At 40.9% G+C, this 25,302-nt stretch overlaps 1 protein-coding gene across 3 annotated transcripts in view; it reads right to left on the bottom strand.

Annotated features, from left to right (window-relative positions):
- Positions 1 to 2,278: 2,278 nt before the first annotated feature.
- BICD2 (BICD cargo adaptor 2) overlaps positions 2,279 to 25,302 on the bottom strand; it is a 154,012-nt gene continuing 130,988 nt past the window's right edge. Inside the window, exons 6-8 of one of the 3 annotated variants that reach the window (XM_038772113.1) lie at positions 24,781 to 24,932; positions 7,686 to 7,851; positions 2,279 to 4,387 (exon numbers count right to left, since the gene is read on the bottom strand). In XM_038772113.1, the coding sequence (XP_038628041.1) occupies positions 4,382 to 4,387; positions 7,686 to 7,851; positions 24,781 to 24,932 (324 nt within the window). In that variant the 3' untranslated portion in view covers positions 2,279 to 4,381. Of the gene's footprint in view, positions 7,852 to 24,780; positions 24,933 to 25,302 lie in introns of all 3 variants that reach the window. The other 2 variants (XM_038772112.1, XM_038772111.1) reach the window with 2 other exon arrangements.

Genomic DNA, 25,302 nt, shown 5'->3' with positions numbered 1-25,302 from the left:
TACTTATATTTCTCCATTTTGACAAGTGGTCATTTCACCCTCACCCTTGTTTTTTTCCTATTGTTTACTAAACATATTATGGACAGGAAAAGTTGTAGTAGTTTCTCCCAAGCACTTAATACTGTGCTCTGCACATCACAAGTGCTCAATAAAAACCATTGATTGGCTGATTTTAATCAACAATCCACCAATGACGGAACATTCCCTCCAATCATGACAACTTAGTTTCTTTAAAAGACTTTAGCGTAGAACCCTGTCAAAGACATTTTGAAAAATCCAAGTCTATGATGTCCAATGGTTCCCCTCTATCCACATGCTCAAAGAACTCTAGTCAGTGAGGCCTAATTTCCTCATACAGAAACCAGCTTTTCTTTCCCCCAAAAAGCGCGTGTTGTTCTAAAAAGCCGCTGCAAATTAAATGATCAGTTCTAGTGATTTGCCAGGCATACGAGTGAGACTTACCAGTCTATGGTTTGCAGGACCACCCTTGCAATCCTTCTTCTACAGAGGACATCTTGGCAATCTGTCAGCCACTCCTGTACTGTGGCAGTTTGTAAAGATAAGTTCCACACTTTCTGCAGGAATTCTGCAACTTCCCTTGAGAACTTTCAAATGGAGGCCATCTGTTGCTCATGACATGTTCACATCTGGTTTAACATTTAGGTCTAACATCCTGGGTGGTCCCCCACAATTTGATTCAGGTCCACTGAGCTGTCTGCTACACATAATTTACCTGCGAGAATAGGGAATCAAAGCAGCATGGTGTAGTGGCTAGAGCATGGGCCTGGGAGTCAGAAGGTCAGGGTTCTAATCCAGGCTCTGCCACTTGTCTGCTGTGTGATCTTGGACAAGTCACTTAACTTCTCTATGCCTCAGTTACCTCATCTGCAAAATGGGGCTCGAGACTGTGACTCCCACGTGGGACAGGGACTGTGTCCAACCTGATTTGCTTGTACCCACCCCAGTGCTTGGTACAGTGGCTGGCACATAGTAAGTGTTTAATGAATATCATAATTATTATTATCTTCCACAGTAAACTATGGATTTAACTGAGTCTCCGGTTCTCTCTTTTTCATCCCTTGAGTAAACCTTTTACTCCACCATCACCAAATGGCCACACTGATTCCCTAGCCAACTTCCTGTTTTGGAAATACCTGACAAATCTTTTCTTATTAGTTTTGGCATCCCTTGTGAGGTCCTCTTCAAACTCCTTTGGGGCCCATCTGGTTTCCTGTTTTCCTGTACTCAATTGGCTTTTCATTTTTGCTCAAGTGACTCTTTCCTTCGATGTCTAGTTTCACCCTGCCAATTAGCAATGCAGGGTTTCTGTTTGATCAGAGCTTTTTCAATGATTACTATGGTACTTGTTAAGCACTATGTGCCAAGCACTGTGCTAAGGGCTGGGGTAGATACAAGATAATCAGATTGGACACAGTCCCTGTTCCACATGGGGCTCACCATCTAAGTAGGTGGGAGTAGGATTTAATCCCCGTTTCAAAGATGAGGGAACTAAGGCACAGAGAAGTGAAGTGACTTGCCCAAGGTCATACAGCAGGTAAGTGGCAGAGTCAGGATTAAAATCCAGGTCCTCTGACTCCCAGCCCGTACTCTTTGTACGAGGCCATGCTGCTTCAATGATCAGGGCTATCACCAGCAACTCAAAGATTAGACATTGTTTTAAATGTTTTAAAGACCAATGTAAATCAGATCAATAGTTCATACTAATGAAAGGGTTTTTATTTTATTTTATTTTTGCAGTTTACTGTTCAAGAGCAATGTACATCCAGTGCTCTTTAAAGAGAACTCATGCTATGGCACTCACTTGTTCTGGCACCAAATGTATGCATACAAACCACATACCAGCAGTTTCTTCGCTACCCTGACGCTCCGAGCCCAAACTGTCCAGGGCTGTTGGAAGAACCTTTTCCAATTCCCTAATCACATAGTAGCCAAAGTGCACATTGAAATCTCTCATTTTGGCAGAACCAAATGTACATGCTTTAAGTGTTTTCTGTGGCTAGTCATTAAAAGTGACCAAACCCACGCTTCCAAAATGGAGTGGCAGGAAATAGTTTCTTAGTTTACTATAGAAGGGTCATGACAACAAGCCGATCTGTTATCTCACAGTGCTGAAAGATTTTAAGTGCTTAGTACAGTGCTCTGCACCCAGTAAGTGCTCAATAAATACAACTGAATGAACGGATGAATTTCCAATGAGATTAGGCTTCAATAGGCTTCGGCAAGGAAAATCAGTGAGTGAAGAGTACAGAGAACCAACTGCGTTTTTAATTTTTTTTTATTACTGATATTGCCAAAATTACTACCTTTACACAGGCAGGCTGTTTCCTACCTACATTTTTTCTTAATTTGGAAGCAACATATTTCTCTACACTGCCTAAAATTACCAACTTAACACCATTACGTCTTTCCATGTGTTGTTTTAAACAATGACATTTGCTTTTTCATATCTGCGTAAAGGTTACTTGGCAAGAGTACATGCATATGACATTAAAGTAAAGACCAATCCGCCACTAAAGATAATGCACATAAAACATAATACAGTACTTTGACATCATTTCAAATAAATACCCACATACAAATGAAGTAATTTTTAAATGTAACAATATTTCTTATGAATCAATACTGCAACAGAAGAGGAAAATATAAAAGTCCCCACATCTAGGAATAATAATGCTTATTCCAGCAAACAGAACTCTTTCACCTTTCTCACTTATATTATTACAATTTGTACTTTTTTGGGAAAAAATATTTTCAGAAGTACCAATTTAATCGTTCACACTAGCCTCAACAAACATTTCCAGTTTGTTGATGCACTTCTGTTTCTGTTTCCTGAAATTACAACGATTAGATACAACATGCAAGAGAAGATATTAATGTCTTGTTTTCACATTTGCAAACAATACTATGGTTAAACTGTGTCCACCACCATACAAAGCTAACAGAACATCAATATCCCAATACATCCTCCGAACTGCAACCACAAATGTGTTAATACATCGTGTTTCTTTCTTCAATAAAAGTCCATTTGGTTCCCAAAGTGTATTTATTCATTGTTTTCTTTGTTTTTTTTTTGTTATTGTGTTTTCAATACCCCTGAATTTGCAAGCATCTGCATGGTGAAGTATCATTGACTAACAGGATTCTTTACAATTCCTTGTATATAGAACTCTCTATTAAGACTACTCATTAAAAATGTGCCAAAGGGGGAGTTCTCTTTGCACTTATTGCTCCACATCTTTGCTAAAGTCCAAACCAGCTCCTTGCTTTTCACCGAATAGACTGAACTATTCTAGGATTCTCTCAAATGATTAAAGGCACTACTGGCAACAATTAATAACAAAAAGGCGCTGAAATAGAACACCCGATAATTGACAACTTTAGAATTTTTCTTTCTAAATGTACCATAATTTGGCACAACAAAGAAGTAACGAAACAATTCCAATTTGGAATTTCACTGGTACAGTTGTACAAAATTCTGTTAGTCAATCATGCTTCACAATTTCCTAAAACCTAGAAATCCTGGAATTTCTAGATACTACTACTTATTCAACATTTTTTCAAGTGCCTATTACTGTTTTTAACCAGAGCAAAGTCAAGTTTTCTTCTTGTTACATTGAACTATTCCTAAGAATAATAATACGGTATGAAAAAAATCCCAGAATCTGAACACCCTGGATTTTGTAATGACCATGGCAGTTAAAATCAGTAATTTAAAACATAAACCAGGACATCTTAATAATTAAAAAAGCTGCTGAAGCACAGCACATATATAGTTTAGCAGAGCTCCCCGGCTTGTCTTGAAGCTCTCTTCTAAACACAGTCTGGAGCAAAACAAAACAATACAGATCTCTGCAACATGCTGATGTAGAAATCAACAAGTACAAACCCAAAATGGAAAAGTTACTATTAGCACAAACCACGGCATCTTATATAACTTCTCTACATAAGGAATCAAGGAAGCTACTGTAAAATATCAAAATATCAAAAGTGCACAGGTTTAACAATCAGATTAAAAAAGCATATCTGCATTAAGAAAAATCCCCCTGTCTGAATATTTCTAATAGGTCAGAAACTAACATGTCGATCACTGTTGGAAGTAGGTTTCTCCAGCACTTGTAACATTTCTTCCTGCAGTAGCACTTAATGTGTAAAGCTTTTCTGTTTATCACTTGAGAAATGTTAGTCAAAAACAATTGCAGGTAGCATATCAAAAAAGGTGGACATTTGGGAAAATGTCAGTGGTTTCCATTCATTTGTGCAATCGGCTACCACTATTTAAACCACAACCACAACAGGTAAAGGAAGGAAGCTGCAATGTAACAGAGTGCACTGTTGGTCAATTCCATCTCCAGGAACTACTCTACAGCTGAAAAATGGGAAAAAAAATGAAATAAAATTAGAAAAATGTGAATGTATTCTTCCACAATAGACTTGACAACTTAATACAGAGTGTGCTGAGAGACCTCCAGAGCAGGTTAGTCGGTGAGGTGAAACAACCCAGCATCAGTAAAGAGAAGCAGTCTTCGGGCCTTGAATATGATTTCCAAGCACTTAAAATCAACAATGCTGCGGGTGAGGTGTGCCCCAGAGTCACAGGTTGTTGGAAGAAGAGTTCTTACAAGTACTGGATAAACTTGTGCTGTCCAAGTGTATAGAGGCCCAGCCAGTGAGTAAAAAAGATAATTTACCAATGAAGCTGAAAACGACCCCCCAAAGACATGCAGGTCAGTGGATCATGCAGGCCAATGCAGAAAACAGCAATCATCCAATAAAGAAGAGCCTGCTTGCAGAGGTAGGTGATGGCTTAATTATTTTTCTCATGCTTAACTCCCCCAAAGTGAAAGTGAAATCTGAGTTAAGATCTGAAACAGAATAGATGCTTGAGATAAAAGTAAAGAGATTTTACAAGCCCCTGTAATATCACTTATATTCGGCAACAAGTACACACAGGATGGGTATTTCACAGTCACATGTCATGCACAACTCTGCTTTGAACCAAGTTGCAAACCAAATGAATCAAAGTGCTTGGCTACTTAGGGAACAATTTGGTGCTATCTTAAAGAAATCAGAGGCTAAAAATAATGAGAAATTCATTACTAAGCTTAATCTTCTTAGGGAAAAGCATTCTGTGTGTTGTCATCATGTTGATGATAAAAATCACCTGTCAGATAACACGGAATTTCCGATTTTTAAAACTACTGAATTTAAGAAGCTGTTGATACCTTGGTCCCTCAAGTTTGACTTTTTGCCATTAGTGTTTTGTTCCAACATTGCCAACAGAGACAGGGAAGCAACAGGAACAGGTATTAACTGCTTCCTACCACAGTAGAAGCAATAGTGTAAGCTATTTCTAATGGAGCAAAAATGCCTTCCCCCTCCAAGGCAAGTTTCGTTATCCACAACAAAGTTTCGGGGAGAATCAAGGCCTCACAGGGGGCTAGACAACAAAAAAAGAGAATTACCAGGAGTCAGAATGTTAAAGCAAGTTTAAGAAACAAAACAAAGCAAAAAACAAAAAACAAACAAAAAAAAACCAAACGAAAAAAACCCTACCACAACCTCCTGGAGAGCAATATTAAAGCTCAGATACAGGAGAGTGCAATTATAACTGAGGGGATCCTTGATGCACTGAGGCCTGTTTTTCACCAAAATTTTTTGAAGAGACTTTTTTTTAGACTTGCTCTTGTCCACTGGCCCTTGGATGAGCCAGACGGAGAAAATCCATGTGACTTTCCAAAGTTCCTTCAAAAGGAATGCCATACAACATTCTGGTTACAGTTTAAAATCCTAGTTTCTTTTCACTTTCCTCATTTCCCTTATTTCTTTGGGACACGACTTGGTAGAAGTGGATACTAATCTTTTATTTTTTGCTTTTAAATCTTTGAGAAGCCAAAGCACCACGTGGGATGGCCTCTTGTGAGAAGGTAGGCCATTCGCTATACTATTTTACCCTGAACGTTATCATGTCTCTTGACTACTTACAGGCAGAGAGGGCGTACATAGGAAGCATATGCTGCTAACCATGAACAAGAAGTGGGACTGGGGAAGAGGAGTACTGAACAAGGGTTATTAGAATGGCTTTAGAAAACATCAGCACTATTAGCAGACAAAACCATGGAGTCCTGCAATACTTTTAATAGCACTATAAGCATATAAAATTATTTCCAAAAAGTATAAAATGTACAGGGCTATACATTAAAATAAAGTTTTTCATGCCAGGCACTTTAAAACTTTTTTTTAGGGAAAAAAAAGAAAAGTGTGCCTTATTGTGCTCTACCAATTTTCCAAGCAACATTATTTCAATTGGGATATCCTTTTTTACTTGTATAGGCACCAGTTATGAAGTACACTTTTTATGCTTTCAAACATTGTAATTGGCTAAAAAGGCCTCACGATAATCCAATAGTAATTTTTTTAGATTAATACATAAGATAAACTATTTTGTGAATCATCAATAGCAATTGGTCTAACTTAAGGTACCTATAATGTAGAGCCCTGTGATACGTGCTTGCATAAGAAATGCAATTTTTTATTAAAATGAAAAAGATTATTTCAGAGCCCCAAAACATTGTTCCATTTAGAGTAATACTGAGAACTGCAAGAAATTGCATTGTGATTTTAATAATACTAAGCATATAGTCATACTCAAATATGAGTTCTAGTTAGATACATTGTGTGGAGAAACAACTACACTTTTTGCCCGAATAATATGCTGCAATAAACTATATGAGATCATCATGATCATTTCAAAATACTTTTTCATAGTCTAAATCACTTAAGGTGAAAACTGCATCTCAATTTAGAACCAAATTTTTACTGTATTCCAGTGGGGGTAATATTGCATATTGTTTATAATATACAAAATGAATGTGCAAGTTTTTTCATTTAAAATCCTTTCTGCACACAGAAGTTGAGGAGGAAGCAGTTTGGTTTGACTCTCTTCCTGCCTTCAGAGCTTTGGGACTTTGGTCAGTGGTGAAATGGCTGCCACTTGTAGGTAAATGGCCACGAACAAGCAAATAGCATTTTGATGCCTGTTCTAAAAATACTTAACATTTTATGTCACGCATCTTAAGTATCGTCTTTCAACACTTCTCTGACATAGTAATAAGTGGTTGTAGGCTAGCCTTCTTACTTGACAAGGCAGAATTTAATTTGACTTACGCTGTAATCCTGAGGGACTGGGGAAGCGAGGATCGCATTTGTGCTCTACTGACTAGTTAGTAACACCAAATGTAGTATATAATCAGGTATATATTTTCTTCTTTCAACATTTACTCATCAACATAAAGCCACACATGTTCATCGAGGAAGCAGTCAACTCCCTTTCACTCTTAACATGCTAATACCATTCCCTTTACATATGAATTGAGTTCCAGTTAAGACCACTGCAATACAATTTGTATCACACGGTTTTAACAATATACTAGCACAAGTCGACTCACTGCCATGTTAATGGATAGTGGGGCTTTAAGCTGACAGTCACAGGACAAAAATTAGATGCAATTTTCTTATAGGCTTCCCTAGTCGCAATAGATCTTATACTTCTCAGTGCAAAACACCTGGTTGTTAAGCACAACCCCCTCTGACCTGTCTGCACAGGACCGGATGTGACTTACACTAGGGGTACTGGTCTTGGCTTTGGAGGCTGATTTTGTGCGCACCCTTTTCGACTGCTCATGGTCGAGCTCCAGATGCTCCAGGCGCTGGGTCAGAGCCAGTTTCTGCTGGATGGCCATTCGCAGCAAGCTGTTTAGGGTCTTCTTTTCATCTTCGGCGGCTGCAAGCTGGCGCTGCATTTCGTCCAGCTGTGTGACATACTCGTCGCATCTGTAAAGAAATATTAAATGTCTTTAGAAAGCCCCTTTGCCAAGGGACTCCTTTGAGTCTTGCACATGGAGGTGTATGTGTGTGTGATGTTTAGGGCGAGGGGAGAGTGGGAGAGAAGAGAGGGAATGGAGAACAAAACGGAAGGCAACATGGAACTGAGGGTAAACAGTCACACAGTTGCAGCACCAGGTAATAGATTTGTGTTTTAGGTTGAAAGGAGGAGGCTTTCAGACAAACTTGACTCCAGTTCTACCAACAGCTTCCCTCAATCACAACAAGACATGGCAAATGTTTGTCCTATTGTTTAAAATTGGAGTTTCTCTTCTCTATTACACATTTTTATTTTTTGGCTGAAATGATAATTGAGCTTCTCTGAGCAAAGGCTGTACATGAATTCATTCATTCAGTCGTATTTATTGAGCACTTACTGTGTGTAGGGCACTGTACTAAGCGCTTGGGAAGTAAAAGTTGGCAACATATACAGTCCCTACCCAACAACGGGCTCACAGTCTAGAAGGGGGAGACAGATAACAAAACAAAACAAAACACGTGGACAGGTGTCAAGTCATCAGAATAAACAGAAGTAAAGCTAGATGCACATCATTAACAAAATAAATAGAACAGTAAATATGCACAAGTAAAATAGAGTAATAAATCTGTACAAACATATATACAGGTGCTGTGGGGAGGGGAAGGAGGTAGGGTGGGGGGGATGGGGAGGGGGAGAGGAAGGAGGGGGCTCAGTCTGGGAAGGCCTCCTGGAGGAGGTGAGCTCTCAGTAGGGCTCTGAAGGGAGGAAGAGAGTTAGCTTGGCGGATGTGTGGAGGGAGGGCATGAATCCTACCAATGCTTTGGAAAATTAATCATCCTACTCTTTTCCACTAGAGGGAGGGCTACAAAGGCAGGCCTGAAACGTTTGGTTAAAGGAAAAAGGAGGCAGTGTAATCAGCTCTAGCTTTGTTTATACAATTGCAAAATGATCTTATGATGTGAGTTTATAATCCTCCTTTGTTCTCTGGATAGTGGGTGGTCATCATATCTTTCTTTGGGAATAGTTAAGTTTCTAAGAGTTTACACTAACCACTTAAAACAATTCTTACTGCCTTTACAGCACCTCAGGCATAAGTGATTTATGAGCTATTTTGATTTGTTAAATACACCGAACGTTGTAACAAAGCTAGAAGGGGGTTGAGAATGCAGAACACACCACAGGATTCTCATTTAACTGCCTCAAGGGTGGGTGGGGTTGCACTACCCAAACAAAATAAGGAGTGGTGTGTTTACATGTTCTAAATAAGCTACCATTTCCACATTTACAAAGTTAGAACACTACAACAATTCAAACCTAAACATCAAGAAAATGAGCGGTTAATTCCCCTGTTCACTGACACTGATCAAATGAAGAAGTTAATCAAGATACATAGTCCCTGCATAACCCCGAATTCATTCATTCATTCAATCGTATTTATTGAGTGTTTACTGTGTGCAGAGCATGTACTAAGCACTTGGGAAGTACAAGTTGGCAACATATAGAGACGGTCCCTACCCAACAGCGGGCTCACAGTCTAAAAATCAAAGTGCGACACGAAATCTACATTCAAGTGTCAGTTTTCATTTAGATTCTTAAATTAATTCTTTCAAGAAATAAAATCCCCTTACAGAAAGTTTCCAAAGGATACTGTCAAAAGAGCACAGGCTTTGGAGTTGGAGATCATGGGTTTGAATCCCAGCTCTGCCAATTGTCAGCTGTGTGACTTTGGGCAAGTCACTTAACTTCTCTGTGTCTCAGTTCCCTCATCTGTAAAATCGGGATTAAGACTGTGAGCCCCACGTGGGACAACCTGATCACCTTGTAACCTCTCCAGTACTTAGAACAGTGCCTTGCACATAGTAAGTGCTTAATAAATGCCATAATAATAATAATTATTATTATTATTATTGAGGTACCTTCCTAAGAAGTTTTTAAACGAGTCTCTCCCCTTCTAGGCTATGAGCTTGTTGTGGGTAGGCATGTGTCTGCTTGTTATATTGTACTCTCCCAAGCATTTAGTACAGTGCTTTGCACACAGTAAGTGCTCAAATACAATTGAATGAATAAAGTCTTATCAGAGGATTAAATATACCGTATTTCCATTTGGTCTAATTCAATAGGGCTGTGTTCAGTATAATGATAATAATAATAATAATTGTTAAGTGCTTACTATGTGGCAGGCACTGTTCTAAGCCCTGGGGTGGATCCAAGCAAATCGGGTTGGAAACAGTCCCTGTCCCACATGGGGCTCACAGTCTTAATCCCCATTTTACAGTTGAGGGAACTGAGGCACAAAGAACTGAAGTGACTTGCCAAAAGTCACCCAGTAGGCAAGTGGTGGAGCTGGAATTAGAACCCAGGTCCTTCTGATTCCCAGGCCCGCACTCTATCCATTTGGCCATGCTGCTTCTCGTTTAAGTGACCAACCTCCCCACAATAGGAGGAAGAGTTCCACATTTCTGGATTGGTCCTGCACCAGTGGATGTGGAGACTGTTTTGAGTTCCACTTTAGTGCAGATAGTGGCGGTTAAGTAGAGAAGTGCAGGAGAGGCTGCCCGACTGTCTTGTCTTCCTCTTCAGCTACTACTGCTGCTGTTGCGATACCACCGCACTCTGGCTATGGCTATTATTATTATTATGGCATTTGTTAAGTGTTTACTATGTATAGAGCACTAATTAGGTTGGACTAATTAGGTTGGAGTCAGTCTCTGCCCCATATGGGGCTCGTAGTCTTAGTCGGAGGGGGAACAGGTATTTAATGCTCATTTTACAGCTGAGGAAACTGAGGCGCAGAAGTTAAGGGACTTGCCCAAAGTCACCCAGCAGGCAACCGCCAAGCCAGAATTAGAACCCAGGTCTTCTGACTCCCAGGCCCGTGCTCTTTCCACTAGGCCACACTATACTTCTATTGCAAAGGATGTTTCTCTATTGTCCTTTCCTCAAACTGTTGCTGTCTACCTTCTTTTCCTGTTTTTTTTTGGCCTCATCTCTCTCCCTCCCACTTAAAGCTTCTGAAAATCTGAATCTGTTCACCTTGTTCAGTTCCTCAAATTGAGTTTGCATGAATGACAACACACTTTCAAAGTTTTAGCTCACAAATAACATTGCAGAACCACTGAGTTTTCTTCCAAATCTCATTCTACACGGTAAAAGATCAAAGACTCTGAGAAATTGGGCAGTTTCCTTCATTCAGTTGGTCCTTAGAGCCTTCAGGCAGTTGAATAAAACAGATTCTTGGGAAAGGAAAAAAAATCAGGCTTGAGATTTGGTGGGATAAGAATTAGATTTGTATGAAGCTTCATTCAGATGAAACAGTGGGGAGTTTCACATTCTGGCTGAGTTTTCTTTTGAAATTTTCCCACAGAAACAAACATCAATATGCTCTGAAATGTAGGGTGAGAATCCCTCTCTTCCCCTAGAAATGTATTCAATGGCCAAGTCTGGATGGGCCAAACCAGTTTTTTTTTTTTTTTTAAAAAGGCAGACTCCCCATTTATCTTGATAATATCTGTCTCTTTAGCAGGTGAACAAGAGAATTGCTAGCAGTACTTTTTGTCACAATTGAGCCCAGAAGGATTGAAAAGCATTTGGATTGGATCGTATAAAGGTTACAGCCTCAAAGGAAACCACCCAATTGGCCTGAGAATCCAGTTTAGACTGCTGGCAGTATGGTACCTATCTGGACACGGGGGACTTTTATCTACCAGCCAAAAGAATTTATTGAGCACCAACTGTGTGAAGAATACTGGACTAAAACTTGGGAGAATTCAACAGAATTTTGACCTAGTGGAAGGAGCATAGGCCTGGGATTCAGAGGGCCTGGGTTCAAATTCCAGCTCTGCCGCTTGCCGGCTGTGTGACCTTGGTAAAGTCACTTCACCTTCCTGTACCTCAGTTCCCTCATCTGTAAAATAGGAATGAAATATCTGCTCTTCCTTCCCCTTAAACCATGCTGTCCCCAATGTGGGACAGGAACTGTGTCCGAACTGATGATCTTTTATCTACTCCAGTGCTTAGTACAGTGCTTGGCATAGAGTAAGTGCTTAACAACTACCACAATTCTTATTACCTCTGCTCTCAAGGAGCTTATAATTTAAAAGGGGATTTCCCTGGGGACACTGAAGACAGCAGTGGAGTGAGAGACAGGGTTCAAGGGATGGAAACTCTCAAATTCAAACAACTCAACAGGTCAAACATGCTGGTGTCAAGTTCCCTGGGTGAACACTAGGACAAGTGGCACATAGCTCCGGCTAATGTTTGCTTGATGCTTAGCATCAGCTTCACCCAGGGCAAATTCCAGGCCAAATCAGAATTTTATACTGGGAGATTCCTTTCCAAAAATACACTACTGCAAGCAAACAGTCATTAGCTAGGCCTGCCAGAAATGCTTGAAACATACAGGAAACCTAAGCACCTAGTCCAAAGGGGAATAATCTACCTCATTGGGTTTGGAGTTCAAACACCTTTATAGGATCTTGAGTTGTTTTGTGTTTGATTAACCTGGAAGACAATAAATATTTGGCAGACGGAGCCTCTCTAAATACAGGAAATTGTAATTTTCAAGCTACAATATTAATATCGTAGTACTTTTGAAGTCACGTTAGGACAAGACAAACTACGTAACATATTTTAGCAAACTGTAAGGGCTTCTGATTCTCAGGCCAGATAGAGAGTAATAGGAACTGAAAAATCGTCAACTAGCAGTGCCACTAAGGAATCAAAAATATAAACAATTTGCTAGTATTTAGTTGTCTCAAGCAACACCTTCCCATAACTAACAATGGACTACTCTTTTAAACAGGCAAATATCTAACACTGGAAAAAAAAAGGAGGGGAAAAAAAAGATTGGCGAGAAGACGAATGTTTAACTCTTCCTTCCGAGCAATCCATTCTCTTCCTTTAGCATGTTAGGTGGGATCTGTAATTCTCTATCATCTGAGCAGTGTCACCTCTACCAAATGCTCAGGACTTAATTGCCAGCATCCTTCACCAAGTCCTTCAAGCAACACTTTATAAACAATAGCAGTAGATGTTTAAAAAACAAAATTTAAGCATGAGACAGGCTAAATAGGGTTACAATATTATTCAGGTTCATATCGTGATTTAAGTGCTTCCTCCTCCCTTCAACTCCTCAATATCCTCAAATTTTTGCTATGAGACCCTTTATTTCCCAACTCTCGAAGACTGGGTGGCCTTAAACTGAATTCCTTCACTGTCATGTAATCAACTACAAAACTGAATATTTTAGCTTCCTTTACAGTCAATTGAAGGTATTTGCAATTTCTGATTTGTATAAATAAAATATTTTCTTGGTTGAGTTTACAAGACAGAATTTTGCATTTTGCAAATGCATTAATTAAAATGCAGTAATACTGCATTTAATGTGTGGTAATAGAAATTTGGAACACAAACATCATTTTTTTTTTTCAAATGTGCCCCAACCAAAGCAAGAACTTTTATGCTAAATTAGCTGAGCACAATGAACACACCTGAAGAATTTATTAACATGCACACATTAGTAAGTTTTCATACACCTATAAATACAGAGTTAATTTAGCAATATGGCCCTTAAATGTAAGATTTTTGATGTGAATGACCTCAACTCACTCTACCTACGACAACATCCAGTTGGAAAATGACCTTAAGAAAGAAAGCAGCTGATCTCAAGTTTAAGAACCGTGAAGGGCTGAAGATGCCTAGCAAACTATGCTTTTTCAGATTTCAGAATGTGCTAAGTAAAAGCAGCTCCACCGTAGAGGGTAAGACATTTTTTGAATTTCAGGCAAATGAGTTGAACATTTTATTTATGGCTAATGCTCAGTAATTTCTCTGTTCATTTTATTGATCAATTGGAGGTGGTCAAAATGGAAAGGTGCTAACATTTGCTGTCAGGGCACATTTGATGGTATTTGTTAAGCACTTACTATTTGTCAAGCACCGTTCTAAGCGCTGGGGTAGATACAAGCAAATCAGGTTGGACACAGTCCCTGTCCCATATGGGGCTCACAGTCTTAATCCCCATTTTACAGATGAGAAAACTGAAGAACAGAGATGTGAAGTGACTTGCCCAAGGTCACACAGCAAACAGTGTTGGAGCCTGAATTAGAACCCAGGTCCTTCTGACTCCCAAACCTGTGCTCTATATACTAGGCCATGTTTCCTGTAACGCTTTAACACGCTTTGGATTCTAAATGCTCAGTAAAGGGAAACGGACATCACGGCGCTGGGCTAGATATTGCTGCTTGCACCAATCCTTCTCTTGACTTCCCATTACTTCATTTTATCAATGGCTTTGAGTAATTACTGCGTGCAGAGCACTGAACTAAGCACTTGAGAAAGCATAATACAATAGAGTCAGACATGATCCCTGCCCACAAGGAGCTTACAGTCTGGAGTGGGGGTTGGGTGGGGGGGGGGCCTTGTAATAGCTGAAGTCATTTAAAAACAGTCAGCACTGCACAGTATGACCCACTGTGGCTTTTAAAAAATAGCCTCTATGAAAGTAATGCAGACGTGAAGCAAGTGGCAAGCAATTTAAGCCCCTGTCACATCCAAGTAGACCGTCACTGCGTATTAAAAATGAAATGGGAGGATTAGTAATTCCAGATTTTTTTTTTTTGCTGACCGAAAGATTAGACGCCTATTACCCTATGACAGGTAAGATGACACACCCAGGTCAGTTTTAATAAACTTTGGCAAATTTAAGATTTATCTGGCTGAAAATGAAAGACAAATATTATATTACTTTCTCATTAAAATTGGAAAATTAGAATTTGCCTAGGCTTTCCCTGTACATCAACCTGCCAGCCATTCCAAAGCTAGGAGAATGCATATTATCATAGGGCTAATGGGCCTTCAAAAGGTCATCTCACCCCACTCCCTTTATGCTGGTGGGGCAAATGGGGGTCTAGCCTGGTGGTGTTAAATCTTTTGGAAAGGAGATGGATGACACAGTCTCACGAAATAGCCTGTCACAGTCCTAACCATCAGATTCCATTTGCATCAAAAAGCAAATGAACACGACTCATTTTGTACTTCACAAAACAGATATAGTATGCTATTGAAATCAACCAATATAGTCTAGTTCAAGCTTTTGATCGCAAAACTTTTGGAGTCAAATCTCCTTCTGACAAATGCCTGAGTACCAGATGAAAACTCAAGGATTCCAGGAGGAAATCAATGCTGGATTATATTGTGGATAGGAGGAGGCAATACAAAAATCAACAGTGACCGAAAAACATTTTCATTCATTCATTCATATTTATTGAGCACTTACTGTGTGCAGAGCACTGTACCAAGTACTGGGAAAGTACAATAGAGACAATCCCTGCCCACAATGAGCTCACAGTCTAGAGGGGGACAATTTTCATTGCAAACCATTCTCTCCTCAAGAGAATACACAGAAAACCCCTTCCCATCCTTGGCTAAATTACATGTAGAGTGACACCTACTTGGTATAATAGCGTGGCTTAGTGGAAAGAGCATGGACTTTGGAGTTAGAGGTCATAGGCTCTAATCCCAGCTCCACTACTTATCAGTTGTGTGACTTTGGGCAAATCACTTCTCTGTGTTTCAGTTCCCTCATCTGTAAAATGGGGATTAAGACTGTGAGCACCACATGGGACAACCCGATAAGCTTGTATCTACCCCAGCGCTTAGAACAGTGCTTGGCACATAGTAAGCTCTTAAATACCATCATTATTATTCTACATTTGTATTAGTGTCAAGGAAATTTGAACCCATTCACTTAGTAGCAATGCATGCATCAATCCACTTGTTTAAATAATTCTTAGAAGCCACAGCAAATACACCTCTTCCATGGTGCAAAATTAGAAAGAAGCACTCTCCCCAAATGGCAAATCCTGGGCAAATGGTTACATACTTCAGAAAGAGGCCCAGAGAGGACAGGTAAACTCAGTGTAACATGGACACAGAGACAACGATTCTGCTCCTTTTCTTAATGATCTCTATTTCATGGGAACAAATCTGAGACCCGTTTTTTTTTTTTGGTAGGGGGGTGGGAGGCGGCAGGGGGGAATGTTCAACAATAATAATTCTGGTATTTGTTCAGAGTTTACTGTGAGATAAGCACCACACTAAGCACTAGGGTAAATACAATTAGATCAGGCACAGGCCAACTCTCACATGGGACTCACAGTCTAAAGGGAAATATCTTTGTCCATCAACCTAGATGGAGTGAATCACGTTGAAAACTGCTTCTCCAGGACCCAATGAGTCATGTATCATTCTGATTTCTAACCATGATTATGAATATTGTCATGATTTCATCGCTTGTGAGTAGCAGGAAACAGGACTCATGCCACCGGGATAGTGGAACCCACGTACCAGATGAAATAGCCTATCATTATATATTTATCAATGCAAATGCTGCAAAAAGATGCTTCTAAGAGTTCATGCAACAATTCCCCAACTAACCAATACTAACCGATCATTTCTACATGAATCTTCTTCATCCAGCCATCTGTATTTAAATATTCCTACCTTTTTGTTGCTGATGGAGCCTACATAATTGCTTTTCAGTTCCTTATGACTGTCCTTAAGCTCTGCTTCACCTCTAACTGGAATTCTAGGTGGTGCTAAATCCAAAATTTCCTACTAGGTTATTCTGCACTCCACAGGAGGGAATGGACTTTAACGGGCTTTGAATAAGATTGCCGAAGCTTTCAGTGTTAGGCTCCTTTTTCTTCCTTTGCAATATCCTTGGGCAATCTGACAGATAGCAGCCACTCTCTACCAACACACAGCCCTTCCTTTTCAACATCTTTACTGTAGCAGTTGCTGCTTGTGAAGGTTGAACAGATAGCTTCCCCAAATATCTTGTTTTCATTCTTTTAGGCCAGAGGTTCCCAAATGGGTACCTGTGGGCCAAGTGTGGCCCACAAGAGCACTCTGTGCAGCCTGCAAACATTTATAAAAAGGTAAAATATGCATCAACAGGAGAAAAATGTTTTCAAATAATGTAGATATCAGCTGAAGAGCCATGCCATGAGAGAATATGGTTGCATTGTATTTACTGCTCATGGCCATGAAAGAATACGGTTGCACTGTATTTATTGCTCACGCTGTTTCACGGTTTGTGAATTTTGTTATGTGGCCTGCCACCCAGCTGAAACTTTAAGGAGCTCCTTCCTTACACTCTTGGCTCTAAGGGACTTCTAAAAGATGTAGCACCCTGCTTCTGGGCAAGACTATAGCCTAATGCCTGGTGATTATGACAGACTCCTCCATCAGGAACATTGATGAGCTTTGGTCCTGAGGCTTCAGGACTGAGAATTTGTGTGGAGGGACTAATGATTGTGCCAGTGTTTTGCACAGTGCCACAACACTCGTCCCTGCTCATCCTGTTCCCACTGGGACACAGGGTGCAATAAAGGAGTGTGCAGGGAGAGGTGCAGCCTGTCAAAAAGTATCCCCAAAAGGTTGTGCTTTTTTACGTGCAGGACCCACTCGTGGCTGAGGTCACAGCAGCATAGGCAGATGCTGTGCCTTCGCACTAGCTGACAACTGTCTTGGTAGCTGCTTAAAGAAGCAGCAGGGCCTGGTGGAAAGAGCGTGGGCCTGAGAGTCAGAGGAACTGGGTTCTAATCCTAGTTCCACCTCTTGTCTGATTTGGGCAAATCACTTAACTTCTCTGTGTCTGTTTCCTCAACTGTAAAATGGGGATTCAGTACCTGTTCTCCCTCCTAATTAAGACTATGAGCCCCCATCTGGGACAGGGACTGTGTCCAACCTAATTAACTTGTACCTACTCCAGTACTCAGAATAGTGTTTGACACATAGTAAGTGCCTAACAAGTACCACAAAAAAAACTTCACCTTCCACGTTACCTAGCTATTTTTCCTAAGTTATGCTGGTCCGTCCACCTTGTGGAAAGCTCTAGGTAGATTATCGGTCAGAAAACTTCACTGCTGATGGGCACTGCCCCAGCAGGCACTTCCTTCCCTGCAAAGTTAAGACTAGAACCCAGGTCTCCCAGTTTCTCTTAGCCACACTATTTTGACTGAGCCAAGAGCAGGGTTCAACTTAATGCACACTGAATTTGTGTTTGTCCTGTCTTCTTGAAACTAAATGTAGAAGTAGTAAAAGTGGTTCATATATTTCTGCCCATTCCCAGAAACTGAAAACCAATCTTTCAGTTTGCCAGAGTGATTGCCAGTACACTGAAATCTGAAAACCTTGATTTTCACTTACAGGCATGTGTTCATTCTATATGATTATGTTTCCAGCATAACGTTCAGAGGAAGAAAACCTATAATCCTTTGTCACTCTGCTTATGAATTACCTTTTATTATCTCTACATGGAATTTAATATCGCTTTTTCAGTTCCAAACAAAGCACTGAAGCCTGATTTTCACATTCCTGCATCAGTGGCGTCTTTTCTGGGTACCACAAAGGCACACCACATTCCAGAGGCACATCCTTATATTAACGATAAGGTAGGCTCCCTATTTTTCCATGTAACCATACTTGGGGCACTTTCTGACTTTAATTTTAACATATTTTTCAGTTTCTAATGAGCATTTAGTAAGATACCTCCGTTTCCAGCTGCCACCTCCCTCGCTGCTTCTCTAGTGGGAGATGATGCAGCTGCTAAAAATGGGGAAAAAAGGGAAGAGATTCATGATCCACAGCTAGCTAGGAACACAAGGCCAGCCTATGGAGGCCTGGAACAAAATGTCCAATGTAGGACTTCCTCAAAGCCGAAAAATCATCAACTCCTTCCTGTTTATTTCAAGGGGGAGCCTGGGGAGGACATGAGGCTGGGGAAGGGGAGGAGGGAGACAGCATCCATATCTCTCTTTCTTGGTTGAGGGCGAGGAGGAATGAAAGAGATCACATGGCAGTTCCAAATGGCAAGTCTCAAAAGGATGGTGGAGGTTGGAAGAGAGAAGGGAGGTCGTTCTCACAGCAGTGATAACTCTTGCATGGTGAAGGTGGGGGTCGGGGTGGGGGGGGGGAAGAGAGACACAGTTAAGGGTGTAATCGGCCAAAGTGCAGGGTCCATTGCAATCACCCAGATGCACATATCCTAGGGATAGCCCTTCTTAACCAAGAACTAAAGTCCAAGTTCCTACCTACCATAACCCAAAGGTGCTTCTTGCTAATTAGAATCAAAACTGGTTCCATTCTGAAGTGCTCCTCTTATTCTAGTTTTCCACACTAAATTGTGAATGATAAAAATAAGCTTGGGAATAAGTTTTTCTCCAAGGTACAAAGTCCAGAAATATATTTTCATCTACCTTAAAATTAGTCCTGCTCCCATAATAAGAGCCTTATTATTATTTCAAGCACCCTTGGGAGACAGGTGGAGAAAGAAGCCAGATTCTTTCATTTTCAGGCCTTCACCCTATTAACTGTAGGGTTCCAAAGAGTAAATTCACCTGTATAATCAATCACCAGTTACTGAACATCCTACCAGGGTGAAATTTAGATACTGGGGACGAGTAGAGCCCAATTTTAAAAAGCGAGTCACAGAGAGCACTTCTAATAGACTGCTGACTGACTGATGCTCCTAAATGATGATACCAGTGAATCCTTACAGCTTAGTATTAAAGCAATCTTCCCTGCAAAAAAGGTAGTTTAATAGCACGTACACATTTCCTAGGAACTAAATAGCCAGCAGGAAGGAGCAGCCAACAGAATTATAGGCTTCCGTTTAAAAAGGTGATGATGATGATAGGAAAAGGTGCATAGGTAAGGGATACACAGATATAGGAAGGAGAAATACCAACAACACAGAATGGAAGCCGAGCAGGGAAAGCCAACCTCTGAGAAGTGTATTTGCATTTACCATACAAGGCAGGTGTTTCTTCCTGCCATATCAGCCCCCACCATGGCCAAGGCATGCCTCGTACAAGGAACTGGGAATGGTGTAATGATAGAACAGCACGCACACTAAGGTAATCTTGCTCCATGTTGCAAATCTCATGCAAAGTTTTGTTGTGTAGGCACATCTGAAGAATTGATCAGGCTAGATTACCCAGCCTGATACAGGGAAATAAATGCCTTTCATTGTTGCTCTGCTTTTCTTGAGTGACTGGTTTCTATCATCTGCATCAGCACATCCAATTTCTAATTTTACCCCACCTATTAAAATTCAGCTTGGCCAAAAGCACTGTGAAAGTGCTTCCAAGAAATCTCGATCCCCATGAATTCATTATGGTGCTCTCTAGCTGAAACGCTGCCCAGAGCCACCAAACTACTGGGTGAAAGGAGCCTCGTGATTCCAAAGTGTTTGATCGGGAAATGCATGAAATAAGAGCTCCCTGCCTCACCCCAATTCTCTTGTTCTGCAATGTTATCCAAAAATAAATGGCATGCTATGGACCTGACTTTGAAAGAGAAAGATAAACTATCAAATTCTGGGTGGGACCACTACAGTTCAATAGCCTTTCCTGTTCTGGACCATTTCCTCAGCTCTTTATGAAATACTGTGTAAACTCTTGTGAAAATGGTTCCGTAAAGTAGTCACTTCCAGGCTTCACTGTTTCAACAAAGAGAACTGGTACACTCTTGGCATTCAACTCGGTTCCTGAATTACTTCAAGTTGTCATAGGCAGATCAAACTATTAATGCCTGCTTCAGCATTACAAGCATACTTTATGCTTAGTCTGAATAACTACTCCAGAGAACTAAGTGGCTATTGCTTACATGGGCATAAATGCGGGTAAGACCCTGTACATTACTAGACTCTTTTAATCATGTGATCTATTCACTTGAGATCATTTCAGGAACTCCTATTATCTTTCTGAGGAAAAAAAAATAGATGTTGCTTTACTCAATGGCAAACAACCCTCACAAAGGTACACTATAAAAAGCCCAGGATGCCAACTCAGTCCCAAAAAGCAGCTGGACACCATGGTTCTGTGTTTTTAATCAGACAGCCTATACCAATACAGCAAGGGAGAAAGAGTGCACTTCCAGCTCTTGGTGGAAATGCTGCAGTTTAGACCCTCCCAAGCAAACCCAGGCATGCTTGAGAAAACTGCCTGCAGCAATTCTGGAGTTTTATGTGCAGCACAAAACTGCTTTCTTCCAAGAGCATTTTCTGCAGATCTGGCTTGTTAGCCATGAGATCAACACTTTAATGCTGACCACTTAGGTTGCTACAGTTTGGGTTTTTTTTTTTTTTTTTTTTTACAAAGACCTCCGCTTAAATATAGGATTTTTCAGCATTTCCAAACCATGGGCCCCACACTAAAAACCAACACAAAATCCACCCACTTCTCTGCAACTCTGAGGGATTTAGTTGACCAGAACTGGTCCACGCACCAGACTTGCCAGATGTGGGCATGTGAAATGACAAACAAGGGACTCATGGCCCAGGGTTTCCCTCTGCCAAACACGGGAAGGCAAGTACTCTGGGATGTTATGTCATCCAAGTGGGAGCACTAAAACAGAGCACCACCATTTTGAATGGGCTCCTTTGTCTATAAAGAGCAGGAATGCCTTTGGGCAGGAGAAAGAGAAAAGCAGCTCATAATGGACTGGTTTATAAATGGTTGAGCCTCATGCTCCACATGGTCCCACAGCTATTTACAGAGCTCTAAGGCAGCCTCGGTGAATGCTTCTTCCAGAGCCCTTTTCAATGAAACAGAGGGAATGGGCACATGTTGGAGTTACCATGTCCCCAGTGATGATGGATTAAGCTCGAGAATTCTTCAACAACCCTGTAGTCCTGTGGTTACCTGAAGAGCAGGCATATTTTCACCTATGCATCTTTTCAATGCACTATACCTGCTCACTGTGCAAGGCAGATTGTGTTTCTAAAAAATAGGACCCTTCTCCATAAACAGAGGATCGCTGTCTAGGTTTTAGAAGCCATGCTGACAGAAATAAATTAAATCCTCCAGCAGGAAATCCTTTCATTTAGCCTTGCTTAAAGCCCTGGAACAACATAATGGTTTTAAAAATAAACTGAGCTCTCGCTCTCATCCTAGAACTGAAGAAAAAAAATCCTTGGAATTATGACATCCTCCCCCAACTCCCTTATGTGCTGCTTCTAATTATTAAATCTCCGCATCTGCCACTGTGTACTTTCCCTATGGACCCAAACCTGCTTCTCATAGGTGGAAAGCTCTTACTTTTCCCTCTAGACTGGATGCTTGCTGTGATCAAGGAACATGTCTACCATCTCTGTTATATTGCACTGCCCCAAGCGCTTAGTACAGTGCTCTGCAAGCAGTAAGTGATCAATAAATAAATGCCACTGATTGACTGATGAAAGGACTGGCCTTTGAAGCTCTGTTTCTGAACTCCCGCCCCCTTCCTCTCTGTCTCTCTGAACAGTGGTACTCCCTGAGATTTCAGATACCAAGAAGCACAACACTGCTCTTATCCAACTGTAAATGGTCGCTTCAGCTTCTGCCACGTGTCTATTGCACGGCAATTCCCAGCCTGTGACGCTGAAAATAAGAAGGTGGCTCAGACATGCTGACATCTGTTAGCTGTCAGCAGATGGCACTATCTCTCACTGGAATCTAAGAAAGGAATCCCCCTTAAGAATTTGGTGAAGGAGTATCCTATGGCACGGTACTTAAGGAATCACACTACAAGCTCCAACCTTCCTAAGGGCCCTTCAAAATGAGTGAGTAGAATGCACAAACTATCAAATGTCACTAAACTGAAGTCATTACATCTGCCTTGCCTAGCCAATTTTGCATTGTCCTTCAACTCTTTCTGCTGTTTTAGGCAAGAACAATTTCTTTTTGGATTAGCATTCTTAATAATCAATCACATTTATTGAGCATTTACTGTGTAAACAGCACTGTATTAAGCGCTTGGGAGGGCACAACAGACACATTCCCTGCCCACAAACAGCTTACAGTCTATATTAATAATGATAATAATAATAAAGTGCTTAGTGTGTGCCAAAAACTGTACTAAGCACTGGAGTACATAAAATTTAATCAGGGTGGACACTGTCTCTGTCCCACATGGGGCTCACGATCTAGAAGAAGAACAGGTACTTAAATTTCCATTTTATAGCTGAGGAAATTGAAGCCCAGGGAAATTAAGTGACTTGCCCAAAGTCACACAGCAGGGAAGTGGCAGAGTCAGGATTAGAACCCAGATCCCCTGACTCCCAAGCCCATGCTCTTTCTGCTAGGCCAACCCATTCCCTACAAGATCCTTTTTTCCAAGGAGTTGGTTCACAGCTTTTTCTGACTCAGAGGGACACAGTTATGTAATCCAACTACATGTCCTGGACTGGTGTGTTTCCTTCTCCCCACTGAAAGGTGAAGAGCTTTCAGGGAGAGGATCGATACCTTGGCACGCAAGGTCTGTCTTGCCAAGCGCTTGTCATGTTTTCCAGCATGTCTTGTATAATATGTTTGTGGACAATAAAACTCACTACAGCTAGCAATACAGCCTCGTGTGTGTGTCCATTTATAATTTAATTGAATAAGACATGCTCTCGACCTGGAAGAGTAGTGTATACAACCTCAAGCAATATTTTAGAGATTGCTAGCTTCCATTGCATGCACCCTATCCTCTAGAAGCAGCATGGTGCAGTGGATAGAGCAGGGGCCTGGGAGTCAGAAGGTAATGGATTCTAATCCCAGCTCCCACTTACCTGCTGTGTGACCTCGGGCAAGTCACTTCACTTGTCTGTGCCTCAGTTACCTCATCTGTGAAATGGGCATTAAGACTGTGAGCCCCATGTGGGACAGAGACTGGGTCCAACCTGATTAGTTTGTACTTACCCCAGTGGTTAGAACAGTGCTTGACACATAGTAGGTGCTTAACAAATGCCATTATTATTATTATCAGACGGTAATTGGCTGTGGGCAGGGAATGTGTCTACCAACTCTGTTGTACTGCACTCTCCCAAGAGCTATTACAGTGCTCTGCATATACTAAGTGCTTAAACACCATGATGATGATTCTCCTGTCAATACCCCTGACACACGCAAAGCATTTCCCATTAGGTACCACCTATTCCTTGCCATTATTACATTATATATTAAGTGATTACAAAATAGTTCCATCTTTACTGCAGCGTAAATATTTTAGACTAGAAAATTGGACCTAGAATTGAGTTCTCTGCTCAGTTCAATTTTCCAATGCTCTAGTTTCTTTCAAGCCCCCCAATTAGTTGCAAGTATGTCACAGTCACACCGTTAGTTGGATTTGGGGAATGCAATCAGCCCAGTTTCCAAAACCTGGCAGGAAAAACACTCTTTGAATCAAGACTACTCTAAACAAGCTCAGGACTGGGTGGGTCCTTCTAGTAACATGACTTCTTGAAAATTTCCTTTATATGCTGTTGCTGTATCTTTGATATTTAATTTTATATTCACTAAAAGAGTCAAGCCCTATTTTAGCAAGAAGGACTTTACATACTGATTGTAAGAATTTGGTATTTGTTAAGCGCTTTTTATGTGCCAAGCACTGTTCTAAGCACTGACGCAGATACAAGGTAATCAGGTTGGACAGTCCATGTCCCTCATGGGGCTCACACTCTTGATCCTCATTTTACAGATGAGGTAACTGTGGCCCAGAGAAATTAAGTGACTTGCCCAAGGTCACACAGCAGACATGTGGAGGAGCCAGGATTAGAACCCATGACCTCTGACTCCCAGGCCCATGCTCTTTCTACTAGGCCATGCTGCTTAGTCACAGAGACCTGGAGTTTTGTGGGTACAAGAAGTGAAAGCATCACCATCTAGACTGTAAGCTTGTTGTGGGTAAGGAACGTGTCTACCAACTCAGTTGTAGTATGCTCTTCCCAGCGCTTCGTATGGTGGTTTGCACACAAAAGGGAGATGCCACCAGGACGGTACTCAGGTCTATTATACCATGGGAAGTTCTCATGAACTTATGTCAGGGGGAACAGATGGAGGGATTTGAAATTCACCAGAAATAACAATTACCTTGTGGCAAACATGGCTCTTAAGGAAGAGAAGGTAGCAGCATCTTCCTTTAATGCCTTCAGCTCATTGCGCAGTTTCATCATTGTCTCCGTTACCATTGCTTTCTCATTTTCATATTTGCTCTTCAAGTTGGCCAGGGCTACTTCAGCAGTCTATTGATTACCAATAAGAATGGGAAGATCTGTTAGTAAGGTTTCTCACACCAGAGGTCGACTACGATGCATTCCTCTGGTTACATATTTATTTAGCCAACTTGAAAGCAGCGAGGCAGCTCTCTCTCTCTGTCCTAGTAATCTGCTCCAGCCAGGATGTACTAAATCAAGGTCCTCACAGGAAACAGATAACCCGCTTGCCTAGGATAATTAAAGTTCTGGGAAGAAAGTATTAATTCTATGAGAAAGCGGGCTCATTTTTTTAGAGAGGAGGTGATTGAAATAGAGCAAATTTCAAAGCAGTTTTAACACAGTACTTCCTTATTTTTAGAAAGGGTTTGATGACGTTAATATTTTCTGAACACTCACA

Source organism: Tachyglossus aculeatus, chromosome X1, assembly GCF_015852505.1.
Source record: "Tachyglossus aculeatus isolate mTacAcu1 chromosome X1, mTacAcu1.pri, whole genome shotgun sequence".
In the NCBI taxonomy this organism is placed as follows: Eukaryota; Metazoa; Chordata; class Mammalia; order Monotremata; family Tachyglossidae; genus Tachyglossus; species Tachyglossus aculeatus.
Note: the sequence above shows the minus strand (reverse complement) of the source record. Positions and strands in the feature narration are given on the sequence as shown.